Source organism: Copidosoma floridanum, unplaced genomic scaffold, assembly GCF_036245765.1.
Source record: "Copidosoma floridanum isolate Cflo_tuat_1 unplaced genomic scaffold, Cflo_Japanese_pri ptg000011l, whole genome shotgun sequence".
Lineage (NCBI taxonomy): Eukaryota > Metazoa > Arthropoda > Insecta > Hymenoptera > Encyrtidae > Copidosoma > Copidosoma floridanum.
Window position 1 is genome coordinate 2,552,722 of NW_028321888.1, and position 17,336 is coordinate 2,570,057.

A 17,336-nucleotide genomic window follows, 5' to 3' on the forward strand; every position below is an offset into this window, starting at 1 on the left:
CTATAAACTTCAGTGCGCACCCCCATGGAACTTCCGATTTTAGCACCACCAACGATCAAGGCATAAGCTAACGTCACCTAAGATATCACTATACATGTCCACCAAGATGCAAACTACAGTTTGCCACAAGCATTAAACTTTTCGTCATCGCAGCCAACGCTAACTTTATTGAAATAGAGAGCATATCTGCGCCGATAATTGTTCGGCAGTTCTCTGTTAATTTCGAAAGCGAGCCGCTTGTTCTGATTCAGACTAATAAATCGTTTAAAACCCATTTTTGATATGATCTTCGTTTTTTGGTTGTGCGTTTAATATTTGGTGCCGTGACTAGGATAAAAACCTAAAACATAAATTCTCACAAGAGAGGACAGATAATGGAAAAAAGGAAGAAAACGATTCCGGGAGGCAATCCAGCAAAACGACAACGAGAATCAGGAACTGGACATCTCGTAGCCTGTTTTCAATGCGCTCGGGGTTCTGCTAAAAATAGACTCGTCAACAGCCCGAGGAGGACTCTAATCGTGAAGACTTCCTAAATGACAAGCCGCCTCTGCCTGGCCCTGCTGCGGTCCCGCTACCCACGCGTTAGCGTACGACTCGCCACCAACTCGCTTCAGCTCCCATCTTCGTGGTAGGCTCAGGCGATGAGCTGCCACCATCTCAACCCTGCTCGCCCACGCATCAGCGCGCACCTCACCACCAACCGGCCCCATAGTCGGGGCACCAGAGACTAAAAAAAGCGAAAAGTCGTGGTCCTTTCCATTATTTCAAAAATGGTCTTAAAATTACAAGAAAAATATATAGAACAACATCCTAAAGTCTTGACAATGGTCGAGGTCGGGAACATTGTTTATTATTGCAAAATAAGTTTTTTTTCAGCTTTTTTTTCAATTATTGTCGATTATCTCCGAAACAGTAGCTTCGGTTGGGCCTGGCCCTACTTCGAGCGGTATGGGCCACTGCGGGCCAAATATATGAGAGGTAAGCAGACTGTATTACTATATTAATTAATCAGGTATAGTTTTTACATTTTTACTTGCAGAGGAAAATCCACAACAATCGACTAGCGGTTTAAATCGACCGATATACGAAGATATTAGTGGTGATGATGAAAAACATTCAGATACGGAAGAAGCACGCGAAAAAGAAGATTGTAGTAGTAGTAGTAGTAGTAGCAGCAATAGTAGCAGTAGTAGTAGTAGCAGCGACAGTAGCAAGGATGATGGTAAATATTATGAGATGCATCTTTTTCTCTAGTTATTTTCAAATATTCAAAATGTTTTTTAAGAATTACCGTTGCAGAATGGCGAAGGGGATCGTCCACGTTTTATCATCGAAAACGTAACAACTAAACGATATCGTCGATTTAATTATGAAGGACGAGAAATTCAAGGTAGATTGGCGAGACCACCCCCAAATATTAATTTATACGCATGGCTTGAGGATTGTATGAATGATTTACATAATCATTTAGTCAAAAAAAGTAATCCTGAAGACTTTATAGGTATTACGATAAATTCTCAAATGTTTCATCACGGGCCGTTGTGGATATTTTTTAGGCCTACTAGAAATTTTATTGTTGAAAATTCATGGGATGTTTTGTTTAATGCCGTCCAGAGTTCGAGTGACTTTGAAATCGATGACAGTTTGTCAATTAATTGTGCCATTATAAGTGGCATCAGTGGAAGAGGACGTGTAACCTTGACTGAGAACAACGTACGGAATAAATCAATATTAACCATTAATAACAATGATAATCTTCGTTTACCACGAACTCTAGCAGCAGCTTACGCTTACGTCGTCCGGGGACAAATACGCACAGGTAGGCTACATAATTATTGGAACCTTATAAAACGCGACGCTTATATACACTCAAAAGAGAGCTGCCGAAGAGCTTTTGCGATTGACAAAAATTTGTGTGCCTGATACAGGGTTTGGCCTCGCAGAAGTTCACGAGTTTCAAAATTGTTTTTCTACTCACAAGACAGCAATTGTCGTTTATTCGTTTCAAAATTTTGGGTGTGGTCATCGTCTCCTGTACGATGGTACTTGTTTAGTTTTAGAGACTCAAGGACAAATCGTTTATACGTTACGATTAATGTACTATGAAAACGCTGAGCATTACGAGCCTATACTGAATTTGATCGGTGCAAGCGGTAGTTACGGATACTGTATACCGTGCAATAAGAGTTATTAGCGTATCAAGGATCACAGATGCTCCAACAAATGCTACAAGTGTATGCAATCTCCTCTTCGCGATGTGATGGGTCCATCAAAAAAGTGTGATTCGTGCCACAGATTATTTTTTAACTTCACGTGTTTTGAAAGTCATTTAAAAAAAGGTTCGTATCATAAATCTTTTACCGTTTGCGAAAAAATAAAAATTTGCTTGTTATGTTGCAAAATTGTGTGAATATCAAACAAGAAACATCAACATCAATGCGGTATTTCTTTTTGTTGCAATTGTAAAGAGTATTTACCTGTAAATCATCAATGTTACATTAAACCGTTAAAATTGAACAGCAAAAAACCTAATTTTTTAATATTATTCTATGATTTTGAAACAGAACAGACGACACCCATCGTGGGTGATGAGGAAAAAAAAATCCACAAAGTAAATCTGTGTATTGTTCAATAAGTTTGTAATGCTTGTAGCAACGTACAAGATATTTCGATAAACTGCGATCATTGCGGCATTCGAGAATATATTTTTCAAACTAATCCAATCAAATCAAGTTGGTAGATCTTGCAAGGATTCGATGCTCAATTTATTTTTAAGTATATAGTGGAAAAACACGGCGAACGCGTAGTACCATCCTTTATCATGAATGGATCAAAAATAATATTGATGGAATTTATGAAAATAAAATTTATCGATAGTCTTAATTTCTTTCATATGCCTTTAAGCGGCTTACCCAAGTCGTACGGTCTGTCGGAAATTGAAAAAGGTATTTTTCCACATTTTTTTAAGAAGCTCGAAAATCAACGAAAATCAAAAGTAAATGCAACAAACTTTTTAATTTCGGACGTGTTAATTTCGTTATTTTCAAAATTACGATTGATGACCATCTTTGGCCATTGCGATTCACTTTCTCATAAGACTGCCGGCTTCATATACCACCGACTTTTATTTTTTAAATCATCAAAAGAATACCTGGTCTTATCATCAGCCGGGTTTTCTTTAGAAGGAACCCATTGCCATTCAGATTTTTTTGAACATTCATGTATTTCCCCCAATCGAGTTCCACGAATACTTTGAATTCGTACGCCTCTTTATGAATCCAATATAAAACTATCTCCAAATCAGTCCAAAATACACGATAGGTTACTATGAAATTATGCTCTTCACAAATTACTTTTGCCATCCTAGTTGCTAAAACTGCTCCTTGTAATTCGAGCCCCGGATTAGTTTGCGGTTTAATGAGGGCTACTCTACTTTTTGCTAAAATTATTGCGACCTTAAATTTACTGTTCGGCAATGAAAATCTCCAACACGCGACTGTTACGTAAGCTTTGGAACTAGCGTCAGGAAATATATGGAGCTCAGCCGTATCTTGTTGAAAATCTTTAAATTGGTAACCACGATCGATTCTTACTGATTTTATTTTTACTTAGTCTTGCAGCCATTTTTTCCAAAGAACAAGCTCAGTTTCGCGTAACTCTTCGTCCCAACCGATATTAATTTTCCATACTTCTTGTAATAAAATCTGGAAATGAATTGTGAAAGGCGTGAGAAAACCTAACGGATCAAAGATTGACATAATTACCCTTAAAAATTGACGCTTTGTAGGAATTTTCTTTCCTTCAATTATTTCAGAAGAAATTTTGTTATTGTTAATTTTAAAAGTCAATTTGTCTGATAGATTTAACCAGTGAAGCCTTAAAATATTTTCAATCGCGTTTTCTTTTTCCAAATTGATCAATTTTGTCGAAGTTTCCGTTAAGAGAATTTTAGTCAAAACCTCAGGATAGTTGCTCGCCCAACCGTGGGTTTCCCAATTTGCGTATGCATTTATTTCTTTTACCTGCGAAACTCTATTTACTGCTTCTATTATCGACTTGCAACTATTTAAATAATCATCCATGTAACAATTTTCGATGATACTTTTGGCTACTTCAGGATAACGTGATAGAAACAAGCTAGCATTCTTATTTTTAATATACAAGGCATTGCATGGAGAAAACTTACCATCAAACAACATAGATAACATTCTAAATTCGCTATATTGGGCTGATCTTTTTTTTCCCTTCCAAAGAAAACGTTGGGTATCTCTATCCTCTCTTCTAATTTTGATTTTTAGTAACATGTCCTTTAAATCGGCCCCTATCGCGTAATTGAACTGTCTGAATCGCATTAGTATTTCGAGTAAGGATTTTAATAGATCTGGTCCTGATAATAACAAATCATTAAAACTAATCTTCTTTGTTTTTGCGGCCGCGTCATATACTAATCGTACTTTTCTGGGCTTATTAGTATTTTGCACACCAAAATGAGGTAAATACCGAAGTTTTTCATTGATTGAATTTTCGGGGATTTTCTCTGCGTAATTACTTTCGAATAATCGATCCATTTCTCTATAATACATCTTCGCGAACTCCTCGTTACGATCAAGTTTTTGCTTTAAAAGTCGAAGTCTTTGAACTGCTGTAACTCGCCCATCGGTAATAAAAGTGTCGTCATTCTTCCATAGTAATCCTACTTCCCACCTACCATTCACGTATTTACTCGTATTTTCCAAAATTTCAATCGCGCGTCTATCCTCCTTCGTAGCTTTTACAAAATTTCTCACTCCTAATGATTCTAAAACAAAGTAATCTCTCACTTCTTTGTCCATGTTTTCAAACTTTTTTTCCCATTTTAATTTTTTTATATTTTCAAACTTTCAAGTGGTTAATGTGTTCACCTGTACATCTGAACTCGAGTCGACCATTCCATGTATTGCCCATCCCAAAGTACATTGCGAAACCACTAAATTGCGTTTATTTACAAAGAAAAATTGACGTGTGATAATTAAATCGATATTATTTTGGCCTATTATTATATCTGGCTCACCTTGGAAAGAACAAACAAAAATACCTGTTTTTTCTTTACAAAATTCCGATAATTTCGAGCTTAAGTATCCAATGGACAGTGCAAGGTTTTTAACAATTGAAACGTTCTTAAGGGTACACGTTTCACAGTCAACCTCTATTCTCAAATCAGTTTTTCTATTTGCCATCATTATTTTTACTTCAATAATAGGCCAAAATAATATCGATTTAATTATCACACGTCAATTTTTCTTTGTAAATAAACGCAATTTAGTGGTTTCGCAATGTACTTTGGGATGGGCAATACATGGAATGGTCGACTCGAGTTCAGATGTACAGGTGAACACATTAACCACTTGAAAGTTTGAAAATATAAAAAAATTAAAATGGGAAAAAAAGTTTGAAAACATGGACAAAGAAGTGAGAGATTACTTTGTTTTAGAATCATTAGGAGTGAGAAATTTTGTAAAAGCTACGAAGGAGGATAGACGCGCGATTGAAATTTTGGAAAATACGAGTAAATACGTGAATGGTAGGTGGGAAGTAGGATTACTATGGAAGAATGACGACACTTTTATTACCGATGGGCGAGTTACAGCAGTTCAAAGACTTCGACTTTTAAAGCAAAAACTTGATCGTAACGAGGAGTTCGCGAAGATGTATTATAGAGAAATGGATCGATTATTCGAAAGTAATTACGCAGAGAAAATCCCCGAAAATTCAATCAATGAAAAACTTCGGTATTTACCTCATTTTGGTGTGCAAAATACTAATAAGCCCAGAAAAGTACGATTAGTATATGACGCGGCCGCAAAAACAAAGAAGATTAGTTTTAATGATTTGTTATTATCAGGACCAGATCTATTAAAATCCTTACTCGAAATACTAATGCGATTCAGACAGTTCAATTACGCGATAGGGGCCGATTTAAAGGACATGTTACTAAAAATCAAAATTAGAAGAGAGGATAGAGATACCCAACGTTTTCTTTGGAAGGGAAAAAAAAGATCAGCCCAATATAGCGAATTTAGAATGTTATCTATGTTGTTTGATGGTAAGTTTTCTCCATGCAATGCCTTGTATATTAAAAATAAGAATGCTAGCTTGTTTCTATCACGTTATCCTGAAGTAGCCAAAAGTATCATCGAAAATTGTTACATGGATGATTATTTAAATAGTTGCAAGTCGATAATAGAAGCAGTAAATAGAGTTTCGCAGGTAAAAGAAATAAATGCATACGCAAATTGGGAAACCCACGGTTGGGCGAGCAACTATCCTGAGGTTTTGACTAAAATTCTCTTAACGGAAACTTCGACAAAATTGATCAATTTGGAAAAAGAAAACGCGATTGAAAATATTTTAAGGCTTCACTGGTTAAATCTATCAGACAAATTGACTTTTAAAATTAACAATAACAAAATTTCTTCTGAAATAATTGAAGGAAAGAAAATTCCTACAAAGCGTCAATTTTTAAGGGTAATTATGTCAATCTTTGATCCGTTAGGTTTTCTCACGCCTTTCACAATTCATTTCCAGATTTTATTACAAGAAGTATGGAAAATTAATATCGGTTGGGACGAAGAGTTACGCGAAACTGAGCTTGTTCTTTGGAAAAAATGGCTGCAAGACTAAGTAAAAATAAAATCAGTAAGAATCGATCGTGGTTACCAATTTAAAGATTTTCAACAAGATACGGCTGAGCTCCATATATTTCCTGACGCTAGTTCCAAAGCTTACGTAACAGTCGCGTGTTGGAGATTTTCATTGCCGAACAGTAAATTTAAGGTCGCAATAATTTTAGCAAAAAGTAGAGTAGCCCTCATTAAACCGCAAACTAATCCGGGGCTCGAATTACAAGGAGCAGTTTTAGCAACTAGGATGGCAAAAGTAATTTGTGAAGAGCATAATTTCATAGTAACCTATCGTGTATTTTGGACTGATTTGGAGATAGTTTTATATTGGATTCATAAAGAGGCGTACGAATTCAAAGTATTCGTGGAACTCGATTGGGGGAAATATATGAATATTCAAAAAAATCTGAATGGCAATGGGTTCCTTCTAAAGAAAACCCGGCTGATGATAAGACCAGGTATTCTTTTAATGATTTAAAAAATAAAAGTCGGTGGTATATGAAGCCGGCAGTCTTATGAGAAAGTGAATCGCAATGGCCAAAGACGGTTATCAATCGTAATTTTGAAAATAACGAAATTAACACGTCCAAAATTAAAAAATTTGTTGCATTTACTACAAGTTTAAAGCTGGTTGTCGAATTCTTAAGATTTTCTTCTTGGAATGAGGTAATTGTGACAGTGACGCACGTTTTTAGTTTTATTAATCGTTTAAAAAAGTTAAATAATACGCCCTCAGAGCTGTATAAAAGGGCAAAAATGTATTGTATCAAGATAAGTCAAAATAATTCTTTTTTCGAAGAAATCGGTGCTTTAAAAGAGGTCAAACATTTTCCCAAAAAAAGTCATATCTTAAATCTAAGTCCCTACATAGATAAGTCCGGTATTTTACGAGCCCAAGGTCATTTACAAAATTTTACCAAAAGTAATCACTTAACTAAATTAATTATTTTAAACGCAAAAGACTACTTAACTCGATTATTAGTAAAACATTACTATAAGAAGTTTTATCACGCAAATCACGAAAGCGTAATTAATGAAATTAGACAGAAATATTGGATGATTGGTCAAAGACAATACTTGCGTCAGGTAGCAAATAATTGTACAATATGTCTGTTACATCGTGCAAAGTCTGAAAACCCTAAAATGGCAGATCTTCCGTCAGCAAGATTAGGATACCGAATCCGACCATTTACTCATTGCGGTCTTGATTACTTTGGTCCGATTGAGGTATTGAATGGAAGACAGCGAGAGAAAAGGTACGGCGTTATGTTTACCTGTATGTAGATACGGGTGGCTCATCTTGAAATGTCTTACGGCTTATCTACTGACTCGGCTATCACGTGTTTTAAAAGGTTTATTGCGCGTAGAGGACGTTCAGAAAATATTTACTGTGATAACGGGACTAACTTTCGCGGAATGAGTAACGAACTAAGTCGACTAATAAAAGAAACAGATTTTAAGAAAGTAAATGTATTTGTTATAAAAGAAGAAATCTCTTGGCACTTTAACCCTCTAAGGGCATCTCATATGGGCAGTGCATGGGAGCGATTAATTCGTTCAGTAAGATCTGCGCTTTATACGATTTTTAGGGGTCATGTTATGAAAGACGAAAGTTTAGCCACAGCTCTGGCTAAAATTGAGCATTGTTTAAATTCACGACAGTAGTTGTTGCAACACTTTGGCCCGTCACAACAAACCCCCACCACCTACGTAGGAGCTGTCCATGGTGAGCAAATACGAGGCATGCGGGGTGGGGGACATGACCCCACCACGGTTAGGACCCCTCCCAACTTTAAGCATGGAGAGAGGGCTCCCCCACTTTTGAGTTACTAGATAGGTTAAAAATTCTCGTTTAGTATAGGTATTCTTTTTATAATATTAATAGGTTTCTCCAATATACAGGGTCCAAAATATTTTTTAATTTTTTTCATGACATCAAAATAAAATGTGATGTAAAAGGATGAGGTGTGAATTTTAGGTAAGTAACAACAAAGGTACATACTTTTATTTATTTATTTTAGAATTCAAAGCCTTTACAAGTGCAATTGTATGAAATGATGCAATATTGTATATAAAATCGCATACATATTCTTTTGTTAAATATTCGCATTTCGTCGTATCTGTAGACACGACTTTTTCATACACACTCTCTAAATCTGAATCATTCATTTCTCTTACAATTTTCTTTACAATATCGGGTCTATAATAATGGATTGGCGCTTCATACATATTACTACCTTTTTCTGAAATATAATCTATAAATTTCTGCACAACAGTAGGCATCAAATCAGACAAATCACTCAATACACGTAAATTACAATCAATATATTTGACAATAAATTTGCTTAAATGATCAAAGGTCACCTTTTTTAGAACTAAACTACGACGATATTGCTTCGCGACACTACCACTCACACCTTGTTTTCGTCCTTCTTAAAGCTCAATAGCCTTGTCGTTATAACTTACAGTAAGCTTTAGAGACCAGTTGGAGCCATAAATTTTGATGTCCTGCAAGTTGCTGTCGTCTGTGGTAAAATACTTCTCAATGTCTGTAAACGCCAACTTGAATTCGTTCCAATCCGAAATTTTGAAAGGAATCCCTTCGAAATCTGTGCCCAATAGACGAACTACAGGTTCCCAATCGTTGTCAAGTAATTTCTTATATTCCAGACAAACTATGACTTTTTTGCCAAATGATTTATTCAATCCATAAAGCTTGCAAAAAATCTGCGGAGGTGACTGTTGATCCTGGTTTGCACTTGAGAGATCGATTGCTACCGACGCCCCAACCCTCTTTTTCTGGAACTCCATTTTTTCGTTTAATTGTATTGACGATATGACGAGCAGGCGGAGACTAACGACTAATCCGACTTTTTATACTAGTTGTAGCTCGAAAGAGACAGTGTGAGAAACGTTTGGAGGTGGTAAGTCACATTTCAGCATGAAAAATTGCGTCGACAGCACATTCAGTATAACGTTAATCAAAGCAAGTATGATCGTGCATCGCGCGTGGATAAAAAAACGCTGCGTATGAAATTTTTTACAAACTATAAACATTCAGAGGTAGGATCGCAAAACGCTGACATCGTTTATTTTTGGAATTCATAATAATGCAACATTAGTATCTGTCACTAGATGTTCAAGAATGCGCAAACTACAAGTATATTCATGGATAAACTTATATCAAAGACATTTTACTGCAACTTTTTTGTAAACATTTTACCAGATAACCGCTGCTGACCGACACCGAGTTTCTCAAATTTTTTTTACTACATCTCAATGACATAAAACGTCTGGCAATTTCATCATTCTTTTTTAAATCAGCGGAAAAATTGTCAAGAAATTTTTGAAAACTTAAACCGTTGCTCATGTAAAACAAGAACATCAAACAAAACTGACCATATACGTTTGAAGATATGCTTTGTAACTGTTTGACATTCCAACGCAGTTTCTTACAAATTTTACGAAATCGATTAATGTGCTGTGATACATAAGGTTAAATACCATAGCTATCGAAATATAAACCATTGGAATGTGCATCAACGTATATAGCAACCCAATGCATACCTGGTTTTGTGTGATCGTCAGTGTTAATAACGAGTGCTGTCGATTTCGTCCACACCCGTGGGATCTGATCGGCTGGGAACACACCGGTGGTATGCGTTGTGATTTGCGACAGGATCTGCAGTATCTGTAGGCTATCCATTACGTTCACAGAGCCAAGATTTCAGTTTATGAGCGTTATTTAAGGCACACCGATATTTTTGATGATTTGGTTTTAATGCGTGATGCATACAATACACAACCGATGATAAATCTTTTAAAGATGGACAGTCAATATCGTATTCTAAATTTTTTACTTGACATAGAGCTATTTTATGTAAATCATATCACTTTTCGCAACCTCTGACGTAAATTTTTCTCGCACTTCTTCCAATATCATTCAAAATTAAAAAAACTGCTTTTAAAGGTACTTCACCCTCAAAGAAATCAAGTCCATGATAATGTCGGGACAACCAAATATTTTGTCGTTGCACCTACTTACTTAATTTTTGCAAACGACAAGGAGGTTTTACTACCGAATGTGCGGAAAAGTCATTGTTCAAAGCAACGATAGCAACTTCTTTCGGCACCATTACGTCTTTCTTTACCTTGAAATACTGAATGTCGACTACGAGCTCCATTGCGATTTATGGATGATTGAGCGTACCAGCAGCAACTAACCCGAGAGACGATTGGCGTGTCCAAGTAGTGAGTGTAAGTATAATATATGTAGTTAGTGGCGCCATCTAACCGCTAAAGTCGACCATGATTTGACGTGACGCATCGATTTCGAGAATATTCTCGTACTCGGCATACTCTATACAATTAACGGTCAAAGTTAGAGCGTCGGCAAATCGAACGTCCAATCTAACACTGCCATGTTTAATTAGGTTCCAATGAGAACATTCGTTGGCCGATAAATCCGGTGTTAAATCGAAAGCAAAGAGACAGTAACCGTTTGGATAAGATTCGCGATCAATGTGGCTTCCTTCATTGAGAAAGTGAGCGCCCGTGCCCGAAAACGAGGTATAATAAGCATCTACGTATAAATTATTCGTTTTAAAGTCTGGCTGTGATGGTTTGGAAGGAGCTTGAACACCGTCAATGTACAAACAAAGAAAATTTATATTGAAATGATGAAAATTAAACGGATTCATAGTACGATCGCCATTATAAGCTTGATTTTTCACGAAACCGACGATTATCTGCTTATGTAACTGGCCCAAAATAATATCATCTAAAGTTTCGCCATGAATACCACTATGCATCGTCACAGCTTTCACTTCGACACGCGTGAGCGGATATTTTGCTGTACTCTTTGACAGAGCTTTGGTATGGGCTAATAAAATAGATGGGCTTATTTTAACGCGTCTCACTAAAAGATTTGCTTTTTCGATACGAACGGAAACCAAGTTTGAAGTGTCTATGAGACAAAATGCATCGCGAGATCTTACTAATCACATTCTCACCTCTACGCCATTGATGAGTAATTGTTCCTGATTGCATACATCGCAATGAAGATGACCAATCAGATCAATCGATTTCTTTGCTGGTAGTAGTGTACGTCGCTTGACCAGACCCGCGTTGGCATCCAACACATTGTCCATCTTTGTCGCTGTATCGTCGCACCATAATTAACTCGTTAAATGGGATGATTTTGCTGCAGGACCGTAATTCAATAAAGTTTCTAAATACGCTCTGTAAGCGTACTCGTTGTTAGGAGGTGATACAGGTTTCTGATTGAAAAACACATCGACTTGATTGAACAACGAATGCATAAAATTATTGATTGGTCCCGTCTTTGAGATTTTAAATTCTACGACAGTATTTAATTCTTCATCTTCATTGACGGCCAATTTGACACGAAGACTGAGCATCGTGTGGGCGAGATCGATGTATTCATCACCATTACCTCGTACGACAAATTCGATCGCTGAATCATCCGTGAGCGATAATATCGGCTTGTATTAAATCCAGTGCGATTCCTCGATAGTTGTTTGAGTCGGTGGAGTATCAAACAAAAGAAGCTCAGACTTTAAGCACTCGCATGAGTTACTGTGTAGAAAAGCCATTTTTTAAAAATTTAACTTTCAAAAATATCTCTTGCAGTTCTCTGTCCCTTCTTCTTTTTTCTTTTTATTGTTCTCTTTTTCTTCTTTTTATCTTGCTTACGCGCTTTCTTAGTTTTTTTCTTTTAACTCTTACGACGACCACGTCTTGACTGCACAGTTCTACGAAGCAATTGCAACTGAAATAGTTCGTCGAGTCGTCCAAGTTTATATCCCGAATCTTCCATCAGCTTGTCCAATTTTTCCTCGGCTTTTCTCTTCAGCGCATTAACAGACTCCATCACACAAGTGTAGAATGTCTCTTTGAAAGGTATATTTTTAGCGGTGACGTCAGACATAATGTTCATACCTGCACGAACAGCTTCTTTGCCAACAGCTTTGGCACCTCGTTTAATGAGTGATAAAACTCGTCAAAATACTCCAGCAAAAAGCGATCCGATACCTCCGTGTCCTTGTTGATAGGGGGTCCCAACGTAAATGCATCCAACACCTCCTCCTCTGTTTCCATAAATTGTGGTCAGACTTCTACCACCACTACCACTTTGTGCAATAAAGTAGTCCTCGTAAGGATCCATAATTTTTAATCGATTCGTTTAAAGTGAAGCGTTACCATCAGCGTCCCAAAGTCGAATGGTATGGGGGCACCAATCAGGTCCCTTATATCGATTTCAATGTTGTGAAAGGAGTTAAACAATAATGGTGTATACATAGGTGGTGAGAAAATTTTATTTTTAACACAACCGTACGCGTAACCTTGAAGATCCAACGACACCGCCCGCAACAAACGTGATTGAACGTCTCCTACAATGTATGGTTCACAGATGTCGCTGTGAATCATGAGCATTGACGGTAAAGCATTGGCAAGATTTGCTGGATGAATGGATTGAATTCCGTTATTTTCCAAGAAAAGACTCGTTGCACTTTCAAAGCCCAAGATTTTACGTAATTTTTCGGACAATATTAAATAGCGATTCATGTATTTACTGCGCGCTGTTTCTGAACAGACTAACTTAGCCACTACGTAAACACCCCTTTCCAAACTGAAAACCACGTGATCTTGTGTGGTATCGAAACTATTGATTTCTTGTATCATTTCTTCGATATTTGTGTATAGACCGGGTCGTATGTAATTATCTACATGAATCACAGGACGTTCTGTGTGTACATTATTGTGTAGTCATGGTATATATTGTAGGGAAATTTTTCTTTCGTTATTTCTTATCACATGTTGAAACGTCAATGGTAATGGAATCTCTGTTATACCAACATTCCATTGACCTTGCAAACTAATTTGCTAAGGTAATCTTGTCACGTAGTGCGTAGTAGTATTATCAGGATAATACTGCATGCTACTGTTGCTAGACAACACAACGTAAAAGTCGTCCTTCATTTTATATCTTTTAAATAATTATCTTTTATCCAGGAATTAAATTTTTCAAGATATCCCTTCCAGCTGACGAAAAATTCTTTAGAACGTCCTTTACCTCGACTTTTCAATATCTTGTCAACCTCGAAGAAGCTCTCGCTCAATTCCTTTCGTACTCTGCTTAACTCTTCCTCGTAAAAGAAACCGTCAATGTCTTCGTCAGCCAAATCTCTGACAAAATAAGCTGGAGGTTGTTGCGTGCAAGAGATACGTACAATTCTAAACAACTCTAAAGTCCAACCGCTTTCGTAACCTTTGGCAAAGACACTTCTCGTCTTACTGATTTGAACTAAATCTCCAACGTTGTACTTTTGATTTTTATAAATATGCCTATCATAACGTTGCTTTATGTTTTCTCGTGCTCGTACAACATTGTGCAAAGTCACGTCAGCTGGCGCCATCTTTGTTGACGAATGCTTCGTGCGGTTGTATGACTCAATTATATTTGGAACAATGTCTACGAAGCGTTGATTGTTTGTGTGTGTAAAGTATCGCCACATTCTTTCTTTATTAGTTCTTATAAAACGTTCGGCTATTGCAGCCTTTGTCTGTGGGCTACGTGCTACTCTGTACTTAATGTCATTTTCTCGTAAAACGGATTGCATTTCGCGACCTACAAACGTCATCGTCGTCGTCGATCAGTAATTTTAATACTTGAGCGTTTCCGACACACTCTTGCGGAATGTTTGCCATACGAAGTGCCACTGCAAACTGATCATGGCTCACCGGTATGCATTTTTACCTGTTTCTCAAGGCATCACTAACCAGATCGACAATGTTCGACTGTGGTATGCAAACGCCACCTATGATGATGGTATATTCATTGCTCCACTCAAAGTTACCAGTAGCGCGCAATCGTCGTATGATAAGTGCAGCTTTTTGACGAAACTTTTTCGGTACGCTTTTGATAACCTCGGTATCCTACTTTTCCTCCCCTTTACGCTTCTCTTTGTCCTCGTCGACGTCGTCGTCAGAGGGATCGTTATCTTGCAATACCTTGGTATTCTCCATGATCGTGCCAGCATATCGTTTTCTTTTGCTGTCCAATTCCCTAAGGTGCAAATATCGTTGTAAAATTTGTTGGTATTTCTTCTATTTTTTCTCGCTCATCGGTATACGGTAAATTCAAGATGTCGTTCATTTTTGCGTCGAGCCAACTCATTGTTGTGCCCGGCGTTTGCACAGACTTCAGACCATCGTTGAGGAATGCGCTTCGCAATCGATCCACGCTTTCTTGACACAGAAGAATCATTTTTTTGCGTGTTCCATGTTTGTTACAGCATCAACAACACTGTTCCGAGAAGCGGACCCAACAAAGCAGGTAAGAAACTTCCTCTCTGTTGTACGATCATTTTTTTCTTTGACGACGAATGAATTTTTGCGTTCGCGAGCTTTCTGAGAACGCTGACGTGTCTACGCAAGCGTTTTTTGTGCGCCGCAGTTAGTGAAACGTTTCCTTCGAGAATCTTCAATGCACACTCGCAAATGTGCTTGATTAGCGTCTTATCTGCTTTGCGCAACAGAGCTCTCTGTTTTTCGGTGTCAAGATGATAAAGAGCTCTCAAAATGATGAAGTGCTTTTGACCAAACGGGAAACGTGACTTTGGTGCCATTACAACGATACGATTGGAACATGGTTCGCCGTGTCGCTTCCTTTCACTTGTTTCTTAGCCACGTATACGTACAGATACTCATCATCTGGAAAAATACGAGCTCGAAATTAACAATTGTCCGGTGTATTTTGTTTGAGATTCAAGAAAAGGTAACCAAATGGCTGAGAAGTAGCGTCCCAATAAGCTTCTTACAAGAACCGAGGATTTTCTGGACACACTTGTCTTGAAAGATGTTGTATTTAAGCGCGATCTCGTAAATTTCTAAAGATAACAATGTATTGCGAGTTTAGCGATATATCGCGTTGACCCTTACCTTGATGAAATATATTTTGCGTGATAAAAATTTCACTCAAATTGTTATGATGACTACCTTTAGTAAATAAGTCAACGATACCGCTACTACCGGATGATTCGCGTATCAAATCATCAATAATAACCAGTTTTGATCTATGATCGCCCACCCAATCGCTGTTTTGTGGTAATCCCTCGTGAAACTCAATATTACTCCCGAGATCGCGGTTATCAGACTGCCACTCACCGTAACAAAAAATGACCCGCTCGTTGGTAACCATACGGATAACTCGTGGTCATGCTGTCAAAATATCTTTTCTATAGACTGGTTGACATGTTTTTATTTTCGGTTGAGTCACTACATCGTGAAAAATTGTACGATGAATGGAAAAATTCGACAATTTTATTTCCATGATATTAGTCATAACAAGCTCACGAATCGTATCACAATTTATCTTTTGACTATTGCTGTAATTTAATTTGATACCTTTCACTTTGCAAACATAATCTTCACTACCATCGGGTTTTTTAATCTTATGTGCGTAAAACTTTTGCCCGCCGGATGAAAGCGAAGATCTGTATGCGCCAACTCCTTCATTGGCCAATTCGTCAGTGAGACTGCCTAGTGTCGTGCCAATGGGTAAATCGTTCAGTCCTTCTCGGGAAACATAAAAAACGGAATCTGTGTCGTAATAGAGAGCACGTTTTCCTAGAAAATGCAGATACTCGAAAAGCTCTAAGCGTGCTTGTGCTATCACAAAAGCGGCAACCACAATGTTACTTGATGGTAATGACGTCAAGGCCTCAGTCTTATAATTCCAGTTAACGTACAATGTATCGTCGTTGACGGGTAAAACGCCATTTACATCGATTTCTACACTCGTAAGTAATTCCATTAATCTTTCTGGGACCGTCATCACCTCAGTCGTTGCCAAATTTTCACGTTGACCAAATTTACCCCACAAACAATTGAGTAATAATTTTGCAACGGATCTTAAGCCAGCATTGAGGTTTATCTCATTTTTGTCGAGATTTATTCCTTCAGTTCTACGGATTTCGTCGATATAGAACTCCTTTTGCTCATTAGATATGCAGGTAGGTGGGTAACCCGAAGCTAGTGTTTGTTGTTTAAAAAACTCGTTAATATAATGTGCAAATAATCCTCCTTCGTCCGTTTCTTGATTGTACTGTGTTACCTGTTATTGATATATTTCATAAGCATTTTTAACGATATAACCTACGCGAACAGCCACCTTGACTTCTTCGGGTACCCACGTACCTCTTAGAATGCGGTCTCTTTCATCGTCATGGGTACAGTGCTCTTGAAGCATATCCTCACAACACGTACGGCACAAAGAAAAAATAAGCTTATCGTGCATTTTCACCGGTAATTCAGGATGATACAAATTTCTAGGTGGTAGCACATCACACATAAATAATCCATTCACTTGGGAAATATCATTGTCACCTATTATTTTTTTACACTCTCCTTCGTTAGAGTACAACGTTGGATGACCAACGGGGAATATACCTCGCTTGCAAATATATGGAGCATACGTCAACGTATTCAATTTTTTCTCCATCCTGACAATCGTACATTTTTACATTGTTTCCTGTTCAATCACCGAAAAATGCATCACGTGGATTCAATGGTTTTCCACTCCAATAATTTTCAATTTCTCAAATAAAATTTGAAAGTTCTTCGTTTTCACGTATTTCTCGGTTAAAGTCG

The 17,336-nt window shown here is 37.4% G+C and overlaps 2 protein-coding genes across 2 annotated transcripts; both read right to left on the reverse strand.

Moving 5' to 3' along the window:
• Positions 1-10,951: 10,951 nt before the first annotated feature.
• On the reverse strand, positions 10,952-11,812 carry LOC149375145 (uncharacterized protein F54H12.2-like). The gene is made up of 2 exons (XM_089590091.1): positions 11,675-11,812; positions 10,952-11,521 (listed from the first exon to the last, which is right to left on the reverse strand). The coding sequence occupies exons 1-2, from the start codon at positions 11,810-11,812 to the stop codon at positions 10,952-10,954; spliced, it is 708 nt and encodes a 235-aa protein (XP_089446217.1).
• Positions 11,813-15,312: 3,500 nt separating this feature from the next.
• On the reverse strand, positions 15,313-16,935 carry LOC149375146 (uncharacterized). Its single transcript, XM_089590092.1, has 3 exons — positions 16,846-16,935; positions 16,092-16,800; positions 15,313-15,398 (listed from the first exon to the last, which is right to left on the reverse strand). Exons 1-3 carry the CDS (start codon positions 16,933-16,935, stop codon positions 15,313-15,315), a joined length of 885 nt encoding a protein of 294 aa, XP_089446218.1.
• Positions 16,936-17,336: the final 401 nt, after the last annotated feature.